This window comes from Gambusia affinis, linkage group LG05 (assembly GCF_019740435.1).
Source record: "Gambusia affinis linkage group LG05, SWU_Gaff_1.0, whole genome shotgun sequence".
In the NCBI taxonomy this organism is placed as follows: Eukaryota; Metazoa; Chordata; class Actinopteri; order Cyprinodontiformes; family Poeciliidae; genus Gambusia; species Gambusia affinis.
In genome coordinates, this window is record NC_057872.1 from 29,572,189 (window position 1) to 29,587,047 (window position 14,859).

General features: G+C 38.0%; 1 protein-coding gene across 5 annotated transcripts in view; it reads right to left on the reverse strand.

Annotated features, from left to right (window-relative positions):
- Positions 1-2,157: 2,157 nt before the first annotated feature.
- Positions 2,158-14,859, reverse strand: part of ntrk1 (neurotrophic tyrosine kinase, receptor, type 1) — a 36,278-nt gene continuing 23,576 nt past the window's right edge. For 3 of the 5 annotated variants that reach the window (XM_044116086.1, XM_044116082.1, XM_044116083.1), the window contains 3 exons: positions 14,194-14,366; positions 8,919-9,414; positions 2,158-3,656 (listed from right to left, as the gene is read on the reverse strand). In XM_044116086.1, the coding sequence (XP_043972021.1) occupies positions 3,471-3,656; positions 8,919-9,414; positions 14,194-14,366 (855 nt within the window). In that variant the 3' untranslated portion in view covers positions 2,158-3,470. The remainder of the gene's footprint in view (positions 3,657-8,918; positions 9,415-14,193; positions 14,367-14,859) is intronic. The other 2 variants (XM_044116087.1, XM_044116085.1) reach the window with 2 other exon arrangements.

The following is a 14,859-nucleotide window of genomic DNA, read 5'->3' on the forward strand; positions in this document are numbered from 1 at the left end:
TTAAGTTCAGAGAGCTCTTAAATGGTATAAATACTTATTTACATTTTATGTACCATATGTAATTTGCTGCTTTGTTTTATTAGACATAAATAATAAATTAAGGCTTTTATAAAAGTAGCTGTTGTCACTGGAGTCATTTTATATACTTGAAAACAAACTGGTTTCATAATTTTTATAAATTCAGCTGACAGGAGTTGAAACATCCTGTCGCCACCAGTGCATATGTGTGTGTATTTGTATCGTTGTGAAGAAGGACAGAAATAGACGCTACTTCTGAAATTCAGAGTAAAGAAAAACAACCAGGACAGACTGAGTGTCTGCAGGGATGAAGCCTCCCGATTGGTCAGAACACCTGCAGAAGAAAAGGTGAGAACTATCTTTGAGTTCTGTGTTACAAACAGCGAAGCATGCTGATAAAATCGATGCCTCTCATCCAATGAGCCTGAGCAGTTCGTGTTTGCGACCACCAGAGGGCAGTGCAGAACGAGAAGCTTGACTCCAGGCAGAGCAGCGAAGAGTAAGGAGAGGGCGAAGATTATTCTGCAGGTAAATCAGGTTTGGGAGCAAAAATATTTAGCGTTAGAACCGGGTTTCTGTCTGACAAAATCAGCACTGGGGTCGCTTTTAGATATTTAAAAATATTTTATAATTTTAATTAAAATCCTTCAGTGAGGTTTTTTAATTTAAGTTTTTTTTTATGTTTTACTTGCATTTTATCAGTTTACTTGAATGCATTTAACTTAAAATTCAGATTTTTTTTTTTGCAATTCTTGAACATTTCTCAAATATTGAACCCTAGAAGATAAATTAAAGGGCTGCAGGATAAAATACTGGACGGTTTTTAAAAGCTTGATCAAGTTGTGCAGTCTTGTCGGCCATACTTTTGATTCATTAGCTTCCTTTCTTTTCCTACTGTGAGACCTCACAAGGTGGTCTGCAAAGCACACCGAGTGGTTTATTATTAGCTGTGCACACAGACCACAATGAATTGGCTCTGCCATTATCCTAAAAGAAATAATTATTATGAGGAATCAATATTCTGTGTGCGTACATTATGAGATGAGGTGAAGGACTGAAAAGGAAAGTTTCCTGCTGCAAAGCTCTAATAAGACTTCCATTTTAAAAATGGCCTCATTTCCAGCTCTTATTATCCTCCATATTCCACATCCAACCAGGGTGGAGCCTCGAGTGCTTATTAAAAAAAGCTTCATTCTGAAACCACAAAGGGAGCCCTTAAGGAGACCAGGGACAAACACTACACTCTGTTCTAATCCTATCTGGGCCGAATCTGCTTGTAAGACTCTAGAAGAAACAATATGCCAGACACGAGTCCTCCAAGTGTTTTTTTTATTTATTTTTCACCAGATGCCCCTCGTCTCTCCGTCCTCCCCCCGGTACACCAGGGAGGAGGGGAGAAAGGGATGATAGCATTACTCACAATCCATTACCCCTCCCCAGAGACGCTCTGCATACAGAGTGATGGAGGCGAGATTTTTATTTAATTTTTTTGGAGGGTGTTTGTTTGCTGAGGGGGGTGACGGTAAGGCAATATGAAACATGATTATTCCTTTTCAATAACCGTCTGCTGAGCATCCCAAGGAGACGTCACAGGTTGCTGATTAGTTCGTCAAAATAAGAGAAGGCTCCTGAATAGCTTGTTAAGATGCCGAACTTTTAAGTACAGACGAGAGCACAGATCATTATTCACTGTGAAGAGCATCTTAATGATTGATTGACCGATGCACAGGGACTCTGACACTCCTTTTTTTTTATTTCTTTATTTTTTTTTTCAAACAACTTTATTTTTAAGGCCAGACAATATACAAAGTGCTGGATGAACAATGAAGATACAGTCTGAGTCAGAAGTTTACGTACACTCAACATGAGCATCGACCTCATTATTATATCTAAACGAAATAATTCCTTTATTTTTTTTTAAACCTTGGAAAGATAGAACATGCATCTATCTTGATTTAAATGGATTCATTTTCTTTAGCTTGGTTTTCTTTTTCAAGCATTTTCAGAAAGGTTGAGGTTGGGTATTTGGGAAGCTATTAACATGAGTTGGTGTGTGTGTGTGTGTGTGTGCGTGTGTGTGTGTGTGATCTGTGTCCGCATTTCTACACTGCAAAAACACAAAATCTTACCAAGCCATTTTCTACTTTTTGTTTTTGCACAAATATCTTAGTACACTTAAAATAAGACAAAGCTTGGGAATATTCCACTGGAAAATAATTTTTCTTACAAGACATTTTTCCTGTGTTGTAAGTGAATTAATCTGACAATGGAACTTGTAATTTTTAAAATCAATATTAAGGAATTATTGATTCTAAAAAAGCTGAAAGTTGTTTTTTTTTCTTACTTCAAGAGCACTTAGATATTTGCTCCAAAAACCAGACTAAAATATTTGGTAATATTCTGTCTTTGAATGTTGGCTTTGCTAAAAGATTAGAGTGAATTTCTGAGCTACATTACACTTGAAAAAACACAAATTCAAACACGTGCAACTAAATGTTTTATCTGATAAAAAAAAAGCTGGCTGGTTATAATAAATCAAAAACAACCCAAAATTAATAATGCATGCCCCCAAAAGCGTATGTAAACTTCTGATCTCTTCTGCACATAAATGAGACACTAATGCAGCGTATATACATGTAATATTTACACGAGGCGCTGCAGTGGTTTGTTCACCTGATCTTGTTTTTTTCTCTCCAGTTTCACTTTCAGCGCCATCTGTCCCTCCTGGAGTCACTCTTTAATCCATCTGTTGCCTCTCAAACCATCTCAGGCTTTCACCCCCCCACCATCCTGCCCTCTTACCAGATTTCACTGCAGTGCTTTGATTTTTTTTCTTTCTCACAGTTGCATGTTAAAATGTTGCTAATTTTGAGGAAAAAGCCGGTGTGGAGTGTGTCGCAGGTCAAACCACCGCTGACTGGAAACGCATTTCTGTCCACATTAAATGTAAACATGGGGATTATTCTCTCCACTTCATATTCAACAAATCTTTTTGTTTCTTTTTTTTTTGAAAAATAAGTATATGATACAGACAATTTGACACATGAAAACCATTCTTTCATTGGGTTTTTCTTATTTACATGTACAGGAACCCCCCACTCAGATACGTTACACAAACACCTTCCTGCTGCATCCAAATCCAGAAAACACTTTTTTTTAAAGCTGCAAAATCTTACGAAATCCTCATCTTCAAGTTACACTTTCCATGCACATCCCATCCCATCCCACTGATCCCACAGCAGATAAACTTTTTAACACTTTGGTAAACATTTGACATTTTTCCAGAGCAGCTCAGGGGAGAAAGCAGGACTCTGAGTCGAGTAGAAATGGGGCGAAAAGCTTATCTCCAAAATAGAAATAAATGAAGCAACATAAGCAGTTTACAGTGACTAACGTAAATCCCAACGCTTTGAGTCTTTGATTTCTGCTCCCTGGCTGCGTCTCGGCCCGCTTCAGCCCAGGATGTCCAGGTAAACGGGCGGGTTCTTGACCAGCTCCAGCAGGCGGCTGTGGATGTCCTTGATGACCATCCTCTGCTGGGGCTCCCTCTGCCAGCAGCCGTGCATCAGCAGGTACACCTCCTTGGGGCAGGTCCGGGGCCGCTCCAGCTCCCGCCCCTGCGTGATGCATTCAATGGCCTGTTGGGATGGAAATAACATCGACTGATTCGATTAAGCATGAAAAGGACAGTTTATCTGTAATATAAATGTAATGAAAGCTTTTTTAAATTTTTTCTTTAAATGAGTAATTGTTTTTCACAAACTTGGGACAGACTCAAAATTAAAGTTAATTAAGTTAAAATATACTCATAGGAAGTTTAGTGGAAGGAAGAAGTGTGTTAGGGGAAGGTCTAACTGCAACTTTGAGACGATTTTCAAGAAAACCTTTTTACTTTCTGAAATGAGTGAAGTATTTTTATCTGTATTCTAACTATAAAGCTGGTTCAGTAACAAAAATATTAGTTTTTTTAAATAATCATATAATAAATTTTAATTTCTATATTTAGGTTTTAAAATACAAATGAATGTAAAATTTTGAAAGAAAAACTGATGAATATATTTTCTTCTAAGTGGGAACAAAAGGCACATTGTTTCCAATTTTACATAAAAACATGCATTCTTGGTGCTGTTAATGCAATTATTCAATGAAAAACTGAAAACTGCTAAAGCCTGAATTTGTTACATTTATATTTTTAAAAACATTCTTCAGCAGGTGAGGTTGATTCTGTTTCAAAGAAGGCCATGCATTTTCTCAGAGTGTTTTTAAGAGAAACAGGCCCACAGCATCACAGACCCTCCACCATGCTAATAAGTGGGCATGTGGGCAGTTTTCATGTTAACCTCCCTTGGACTGTTTGTTGGTGAAAGGTTGAAAGCACAAAGTTTCAACAGACTTCACTAAACTTCCCATGTTTACATTTGTGATGGTAGACCTTTAAAAAGTCTTTTTCCTGCCTCAAAGAAACAGATTACATGGTGTCTGGGGGTTGCCATGGAGACACTTTACTGCAGCTGTCTAATAGTAAACCATCGTCTTGTGTAAAATGGGCCTTTGTGTCACATTATATTTACACCTCAGGGAAACAAGAAGTCATGGGTTACTGATTAAAGGTTCCTAGATACTGATCAGTTTAAGAAAATTAATAAATTAGAAAAATGGAATCTTACAGGAATCATTAGGGGTTAAAAACTAACAGCAGCACCAGAATAATCACTAAATGTGATCAAAGTAAAGGTTAGATCATTCCAGTGATATAATTTTATTATTCTAGATGTTTTTTAAGGTCGTACAAACTTTAAAAACTGGGGTGTTTTCTGTATTTACAGCATTTTAACCAGGCTGGCTGATCCCTAATGTTCCCTTGTAGGCCCAGCAGGAATAAACCAGCAGTTCTCTTATGTATGGATCCAGTGAATGTATTGATTTACCCGCCTTTGTGGCAAGAAATTGAGACCACAAAGCTCAGTGTCAAAAAGGTGTCTAAATAAGCTCAGTGTTCAGGAGCCGAGCCCCACAGGCAGCACCTCAGCTCCGCTGGTCAAAGCACTTTAGAAGAGCAAAAACAAACAATTTCCAATGTTCACATTTAAAAGAACAAATCAAACACATTCAATAATCTTCATCACTGCTAATATCACAGCTCCACTCTGAAAGAATCGTATTTGGATTGAATTTCCCAGACCATGAGCTACTCTACAGACCAAAGAAACACATCTGTCCGACACAGCAACAAATCCACAACCGATGAAAAAGAATAGAATCAAGCTGTTGCAACGGCCCAGTCAAAGTCCAGGCTCAGAGTGATTGGACTGATTGGACAGAGCTGTGCAGAAACTGAAAACTCAATGAACTGAAACAATGTTGTTCGGAGAAATGAGCCAAAATTCCTCCACAACAACTAGAGAGACAAATATTCTGATTTATTCCCCCAGCTCATCTATAAAAACACACATCCTGTTTGATCTCACTCACTTCCTGCCAACTGGAGACTTAGAAAAGTAGAACAACCAGTAAACTGTTGATTTCTTTAGGCCGCCTGACTCCAAACTCAGATCTTTCCTTGCGTATCCATTATGAAGTGTTCATGTTTTGAACAATGCAGGTTTTGGAACAGCACACCACATCCTCTTGCTGCTTTCAGCATTGTCCTATTTATCTGCTTTTCATGGCCCTGAGTCGCTTCGTTCCACTCCGGCAGATAAAGCTGCAGGATGCAGAACCAACATAAACATATCTTTATGTGTAGCAGGTAGCCTGTAGTTTACGAAGCGCCAGTCTGTTTCTGGATCCAGCTCAGTACAATAGAGGGAAAAAACAGAATAGTCTATTTACAGTGCCGACAATTACATTTAAAAGCTGTGAAGTTTTCGAGCTGATGTGTTCTGTAAGACCTGTGACGATGTTTGTTGAGAGGTTTATTAAGACAGAATAAAAGAATCTGCTTTTTCAAAACCGTCAAGGTTTCTGTTTGTCTTAGTGAGGAATGGTACAAAACATCAACAACACACAAGCCAGTAACCAGCAAACATGCCATAAACACCGACCGTTCTGTGAACTCATTAAAGGCATCAGTGCTTCTAAATAGCCAATCAAAATCAACAAACGGATCTCCTATAAAATAGTTTTGCTGACAGTCGTGTGACACAAGCCAAGGTTCACATCAATCAATGTGAGCGTCTTTCTCACACAGCAATCTTCCAGATTACAGGCTGTTTGCTAATTAGCATTTAGCTAAAAATGAAGCTGAAAAATCTCAGATTTTTTTCAAGACAGTTTCAGCTAAAAACGTCTGCAGTGCTCTAACATGTCCCGCCATACGCTTTCCCTAAATCTAGAAGGTTTTGATTACTAAGAAATGAAGAATATTGTTTCATTTTGAGCCTATTGAACAGCAGCGTCTGCTAATGTTGGTCTCTCTAGCATATAATGAGTGTCCAGCACCATGGACAGCAGCACCTCTCATTCAAATCCCTGCTTTTATATTTTGCTTCCACTCAGGTTTAGATTAATATCTGGAGTGAATTGTTTTTCCACAGAGAATTAGCAAATTACTAATGCTACCTTAAACATTAACTTTGTTTCCTTTTGGGGTTTTTCCTTCCAGAAGTGAAATCATTGACTGATCTTGTGAAGTCTCTGTGCTCCTACTTGGAAGAGAAAACACTCACAGCTTAGTACTTTGTTCGTCTCTCTGTTCCCGGGTTGGAGACATCGGTAGAGTAGTTGAGGCCATTAACTCGATGAAGTTAGTGTTTCTATATCTAAGTTTGTATCTGTCTGGACGGAGCTCATAGGAATAATAATTATGTCATTATTTCTGAAGGAAACTACTCTCAGGCTAGAGGCTCCTGGCTCAACCCATTAATGGAGATATTGCTTCAGTAACTCTGCGTACTTTGTTTTCCTCACAGAAAGTTGTTCCTTTCTACTGTTGCAACATTCTTACAGAAAAGGGCAGATTTAAGATGATCTGTTGTCAAATTGTGCCATAAAAATAAATTAGTGATGGGAGTCGATTAAAATTTTTAACCAAACCTTCCAATCAACAACAGTGGACAAAATAAGTAACATTTTACAGTTCAAAACCCCTGCTGCTAAATTATTTATTAAATATACATATGAGGTCAAAAACAAAGATATTAGTTATTGTAATCACCAGATTGGTGCAAAGTGATATTATATCCATTCAAAGTTCACATGTTGCTGCTACTACATGTCTAATTCCTGTCAGCACAACTTCAGCACAACAATAGTATTTTTCATCATCCCATCAGGTCATTTTTCTGAATTAAAAATGAAGCCCTGGTGGCTCAAAAGAAGCTGCTCTTTGTTCCATCGCTGCTGTTGGTTGTGCATCAAATTCACGGGTGTACCAGAAACACGCAACAAAGGTTCCAGCTCTGAATTTTCTAACAACAAAAAAAAAGCAATTAATTCTGCTAAAATTCTTTAATACATAAATCAAATTTTATGTATTATAATCCCTAAAATAAACTGAATTGTGCTGAATAGCAAATTTAAATACAGTCAACCCTCTGTTTTGTAATAAGTCCTGAGAAACCCAACTGTGTAACTTAACTGTGATCCTCTAAAGCAAACACACTAAACTTTCTGAATCCAGACATCCGGCCTCACCAGTTTTAATCTTTAAAAGCAACGTTACTCTATACAGATCGGTGTCCATTAGCAGGGACTCTGGGACAATGGAAAGCAGCCAGTGATGTCTGCAGTGACTGGTACAGTTCACAGCTTTGCTCCGCTCAGTGAATAAAGTCTAGCATCTCCACCTGACTCTTTTTACTGCCGTTAACCTTTGCTTGATTAAGTGAGCTGAAGACGCCGCGTCACCAGAGCCACTTCACACCAAAATGAGCCGTCAGACAGTCGACTCCTAACGAGCCACTGAAATGCCTGCTGCCGCCGCGTCAGGTTGGGGTGATTTATCTCCGCCGCTCAGTATTTAGGCAACATGATAATTTCACCTGTCCCTCACCAGGCGAGACAGATTAAGATAATGAGGTTACACCTTATTGCCATAGGGCAGAAATGAAGCCAATGAGATTAGAATCGAGTGCAGGGGAAAAGTGATCCACCCTTCTCTGGAAAGAAGAGCGGCTCCTGGCCTGTAATAGCACCGCTGTGGTCACAGTGGAGACCCACTTCTTGGTGCTTAAGCTAAAAAGGCCAGACTGGACCGCCCTTAATTACTATGAACTTATTGATTAGCTCAGGAGTGCAGAATATGTAAGGCTGCAGTGGGCAGACAGGTAAAACGATGAGAGAGAAACAATCCAGACTCAGGTATCTGTGCTAATATGAGTTGAAAAGTTCATTTAAAGGATAATAATTTGATTAATTCAAATCAAAACAAAACATGTACAGTAGAGGTTAGTCACCATCAGAGTTGAAATTATCTTCCACTGTTAAATTATTGCAGGCACTAAGAATGCTTCTTCCAGTTAGAACTGTTTTTTCTTTCCACTATCGCCATATACTTGTTAAGGAGGATGGATTGCTGCCAAGTGAATAAATATCTTTATGGTCAGACATTGGACACCTGCCTATTTGTGAATTTTTTTGTGCAACTTAACTTCAAATCCTTCATAGAAAACTCACCTATTTCAATATTTGTTGTATTAAATACTTATTTTAAAGAATGTATGTGTAAATATATTCATGTTTATGTTCTTTTTTTCACTTCTCTTTTCTCATTTTCTGTTTTTATCAAAACCAGAATAACACACTCAGGGCAGCTTAAACTCATATCAAATCATACATTATTTTTACTTTAACTTCAATTTTAGAATCGTCAGTAAGAACTGGAAATAATTTAGATTAAATATATTCCACCAAACTGAACATGAAAAGTAAAATGTTCCAATAAAAAGCATTTTATTTACCTCACTGTTGGACAGCTGGTACCAGGGTTGTTTGCCATAGGTGAAGATTTCCCAAAGAACGACTCCGAAGCTCCAGATGTCGCTCTCCGTTGTAAACTTCCTGTACATGATGCTCTCCGGCGGCATCCAGCGGATCGGAAGCATCGTGCGTCCACCAACCTGAGGATGAGGGCGACCATCCAGCAAAACACTTAACCGCACAGAAGAAATATCAAAGGAAACAGCTAAAATGTGGGTGGACCTCCAGACACGTACCCGGTAGTAGTCTGTGCTGTAGATGTCTCTGGACATACCGAAGTCTCCGATTTTCACCACCAGGCCTTCTGCCACCAGACAGTTGCGTGTGGCCAGGTCGCGGTGGACGAAGTGCAGCGACGCCAGGTAAACCATGCCTGAGGCGATCTGGGCGGCGATCTGCAGCATCTGGGGCAGAGTCAGCTGGCCCAACGGGGGCAACTTGGACTCCTCCAGGATACGAGCGTCCGGGCCGTGAGCTCTGTGGGGGAAACGCAGAAGACAGGCGGCGGTTATTGTTGTTGGTATGTTAGTTGTTTAAATCGGCAGTATTATGCGTTTTCCAGCATATTCGAGTAACTATGTTAACTTCAGTTACTATATAAATGCTATTTATATCAAATATGACTTAAAAAGAAATATGACTTTGTAATTTAGCGCCTTGAAATTGGGTCTGAAACTCCACTTTCTTCAAGTCATCACAGGATCACTCCTGTATTAACACTTTAACAACGTTTTTTTTTTTATCAGAGTTTTACTGATTAGTAGCTCATATAATGCCACCAGGTGCTTGCTAATTGCTGTCGGCTAGTCTGAAGGAGCTGACTGGGGGAGTCGCTGCTTCATTTCATTTGAAAAAGATGTGGGGCACAACTTCACTCAGCTTCACGGATGAGTAATAAGTGAACCGTTTTATTTAAAAGATTTACAATAATTTAGAAAAAGTGAAACAGTTTAGATTAGTCACACAAAGTGTTAAGTTTTAAACTCTTTATTCCCATTAATTATGATGATTTCCTGCTTACAGATCAAGAAAACACGACATTTAAGAAAATCATAAGAAATATTGCTTAACGGTTGCTCCTTTCAAAATCTGACAAACGAACCTCAGCTGTTCTTCGATGCACGTTGGGAACCTGTATGTTAAAACATGTAATAGCTACTGTTATATGTTTGTATTTTAAGAGCGGAACATGAGAGCCGTAATAAATGCAGACAAGGTCATGTGGCCCCACATGGCTGAAGAACCTGCAGCTCCTTGTAATAATTCATCTACTATTGGCTGTTTATGATTATGAAAACACTCAGATTGGCCTCTCAGCGTATTTGTAATTACGGCACCAACCTTGGGTCACCTGAGGAACAATGACCTCAGCGAGCAATCTGCAGATTGAACACTTTCAGTCGCATCCAGTCCAAGCCCCCGGAGCGCGACAGACGTGGTCAGCACCACCGCGCCACAATAAAGCCATTTAAAGCCAACGCTTAATAGAAAACACGAGGCTTGTAATACGCCCACAATTGATTTGCAATAATGTAATTCAGAGATGCAGAGCACATTAACGCGCTGTTGTTTCTGCGGATCATGAACACCCACTCTGACATCCAACTGGCTAAATGAGCAAATCACAGCTGATGTGTCTCCATGTGTCATCCATCCATCCTAATCTCTCTCCTCTCCATATTACAAAGGAAGTTGTCTATACAATCACTATTAGTTTAAAAGGCAGGTGGCAGGGTGGGAAAGCAGCTGCAACGTGGAGGCTCTCAAAGAACTCACCCACTCTGTTTTCTGGAAATGTGATTTCGAACCGTCCCTGAACATATATCTCAGAAAAAGCCTGTGTGAATGCACACACACGTGTTTTGTTTTGTTTTGTTTTTTTTGGATGGAGGGTTGGCGTGTGTTTTCATTTCCAGTCTGTCTCCTGTGCAGGACACCCGGCGATCTGTTTTGACTCCATCTACTCCCATACTTTCTCAGATTGTTTCCAAGGTGCCAACTGAGCTCTAATTGGTTCACTTCCCTTCAAGTCCTTCTGTTGTTTTCTGAATGATTTATCAAAATTACAAAATTTAAGCTTTTCTATCAGCATGTAAGACAGCAAAAGTCATTTTGTCTCTGACCCCTTAGATAATAAATCAATTCAACTACAGCAGGATTTTCTGCTTTCGCTCAAATGTTTTTCTTTTTTTTAAATCAGTGTTTCTTAACACAGAAAAATCTTCTGAAGATTAAAGTCTGTCATTTTTATTAATACCATCTCGCTAACAATGAAGCTGCCCTCGGCCTTGACTTGTTCTGAATCACATCCTGGAGCTCCAGGTTTATTTAGCTCACTCATTATACAACCTAACATGAGCCGAGCAGATAGAACGATATTCCAACACTTTATCCTTGAAGCATAAACTGAGTCTAATTATTGCAAAGGAGTTGAAATCTTCCTCGTCTTTGACATCCAGAACTTGTACAGTTCTTGGGTCGAGAAAAAGGCAGATAACATTTCTGCAGATCTCACACATCCTGGACACAGTCTGTTTAGACGTTTAGCTGCAGGTGGCACTACAGAGACAGTCTCTTCCCCCATAAACACAATAAAAACTAATAAAAACCTAACAGCCTGTGAAGTCATCAATTCTTTTGGAAAACTAAAAAAAAAACAAAAAATCTTTGCACAATCACAACAATCCTTCTCTATTTCTTTCTTTTATACAAAAATAATGCCTGCAATTATATACACATATTGTCCCATAAGCCTAATTTTTATATTTAACCTTTATGGATGAACACTGTGAGTGCTTGATAACTGATAAATTTATTTTGTTGTGTAAAAAAATCTTAACCAATCAAGTTGATTCTGATTCATCAAATACAACACATGCTTTCATCTATAAATAATCAATCATCTTTTATTTCCTTCAATTTCTCCTAAATTCAAAACTTTTCTATCTGGAGCAGTTTTTTTTTCTTTCTTTTGTTACACATTACAAAGAAAAGATTTAAATTTGTTAAAATCAAAATCAGCCGGTTAGATAAAACCTCAGAAACAGCATTTTTCTAACTCTATTTTATTGAAATGTGGCCTGAGTTAACCAGTAAAGAGAATTTCCTTTGAAAACGAACAAAGCAAATAAACCCGATTTGCACAAAGACAGGTGGGAAAGTTTTTTTCCACAAATGTGCCAAACAAAAACTTTTTTTTCCCAAAAACATTTCAGAAATTCATAAAGTTTAATCTTCAGAAGAATCACAAATCTGATGAAAACGAAAGACAAAAAATAACTTGGATTTTCTTCCTTTCAGAGAATTTTATGTAACAAAACTATTCTGGGTAATCTGAAAGAAAATAATCAGCCAGTATTTGGCATTTCTTCATTGCTAAAACACAAAACTGACACAAATTCAGATTCAGACACAAATTAGTCTGGTTATAATTTATATATTTGTTAGATTTTCAGTTTAAATATAAGATCAATGCACCTGTTTCCTCAGGACATTCAGATTTAACTAAATCACAAAAAAATTAAAAAGAGGAAAAAAAATGTCCAGTTTTTCCTCAATCCAATCCAGACGTCAAGAATTAAATAACAGTAAATAGATGCTGCTGTTCAAGAACTTAAAAATAAGACAGAGGTTGTGTCTATCATTGTATCTACTGTTTAAGACAAATCTGAATATTACAAAAAAAAATATGGAAAAACCTTCATCACATATTTCTCAACATTTCTGAGTGGCTTTTTGGCAACTTTTAAAGCAGCTATTTATGTTGAGAATAAGACGAAACGCAGAGAATTTCATTTCCAAGACGCGGTCAGAGGGAACCTGAGTGGATCCAGGGCAGCGTGTGGCCTGCCATTACCTGCAGGAGAGTCTCAATGCATGAATCACATACATTAGAGCATATCAAGCCAGGAAGGCTTGATATGTTGATGGAGTCGGTGAGTGATATGGTGATAAGTTGACAGGGGAAAAATAAGAGCTAGAAACCAGGGAGCTTCAACTTTTGAAACGGCAACAAGAGCACAGAAAATACAATTTATATGAAACTCCTTTTGCAATTGTGCCTAAATGAACCTTCTGTAGTAATTAACAGGAAATGAACAGCCTTTGGAAAGTTGCAGAAATTAGACCTCTATTCAGGCAAACCTACTTTTAATTTAGAAATCTTATTTACAGACAAAGCAAATCAGCCGTTTGACCGTTTGTAGAGAAGAAAAGAATCAGTTTGAAAAACTCAGAAAACAGAAACAGCCTTCAGTAAAAATTTTAAAAATCTCCTCATTTCCTCTAAAATTCAAGTTGTTTATTTATCTTTCATTTATCTGGAAATTTAGAGCAAATATGAAGCGGATTCAAAATAAAAACAATTAGCTAATATTTCACATTATGATTATTGTACATAAACATGATTCCCCATCCAATTAACAGACACTATTTTAGAGTTGGTTTTAATTTTCGTTTTTAAACAATAAAACAAACATCTTAATTTTCCATTTAAATATTGATTAAAATTGACAAAACAAGGTTTATTGTTTGCTTCCACTCATTTGGTCTTGATTCATTAGTTAGTTTTAATCTGCATAATTACGAAATGTTTGATTTTTACTTTTTTGCATGCAGAAAATAATCCTAATTAAAGTGAAATGAGAAACCACTGAAACGGTCTGCAGATCACAAAGGAATGGAAACACCTGTATGTGAAAGCTAGTGCATAAAATGCAATATTTAAAACAGCAGAAAAAAGTAACTTTACTGTTAAAACTAATTTATTCTGTTTCTTTTCTGCTTCAACGCTACAAATTGTTAGGACCAAATGATCCACTATGAGTCTATCAGTTATGTTTTGTGTGAAAAAGTCCATTGATCAGATAGAAAACATTCAACCTCACAGCTACAGAAGATTCTTTTGAGCTTTTTGTCCCTAAAGATTACAGTTAGGGAACTAATTTCTTCACTCATTTAGCGACATTATTATTCCACCAATCCGCTCAGCCTTACTGTACATGATGAAAGGCATGATGGCTGTGTTCCACTTATCTGCTTCAGATTCAGGCTCCTGTATTGTGAGAGCAGACTGACTGCTGGGAAACGTTCCTACTGTGCTTTTCCTACTCTGACACATTTGCCATGAAGGCGTTGCTGCTGCCTTTCATCCAACACTTTCAGGGTTCTAACATTAAGCAGCATGAGGACCAACAGCTTGGGCGGCGGAGACTCGGCGGCCCACTGCAGAGGCGGGATGTGTGGTCTTGTACGTACCGAAGGAAGCGGTTGAGGTCTCCGTGTCTCATGTACTCGAACACCATGGCCAGCGGCTCGCCGTCTGTGCACACGCCGTAGAAACGCACGATGTGTTGATGCTGCAGGACCGTCAGCAGCTCGGCCTCCCGCTGGAAGTCCTGCCGCGTCGACTCGTTGGCGTCCTTCAGAGTCTGTGAACAAACAACGGTTGCACCAAAATAAGACACTTTCTGTTACATCATAGTGTTACTTGACCTTTGGCACTTATAGGATCATTATTTGAGGGCGTTTTTCTAATACAATTAAATAACATGAGCCTGCAAATGTGTTTTTGTCATTTTAAAGGTTAGTTTAATTCTTTTTACTTGGTGTTTTTGTGCAACATCTGAATGAATTGTCACAGATAAAAAATACACTTACAAGCTCATTGGAAGATAAGATGACTTTTGTGAATTCAGTTATGATAAAGATATTATAGACAAATGAATGCACGGCTTCTATCAATAATACCTATTTCAGGATTATACTATGTATTTAAAATCCAGCAAGATAAGTTGAAAATTATCATTTTTCAGTAAAATTATAACAGAAATGTGTAAGAACATGCCACAAATCAGTGATGGGGGTTTTTAGGCATCATACCAAAGGAAGTCTAAAGAAAAAATAAAATAAATTAGCAACAAA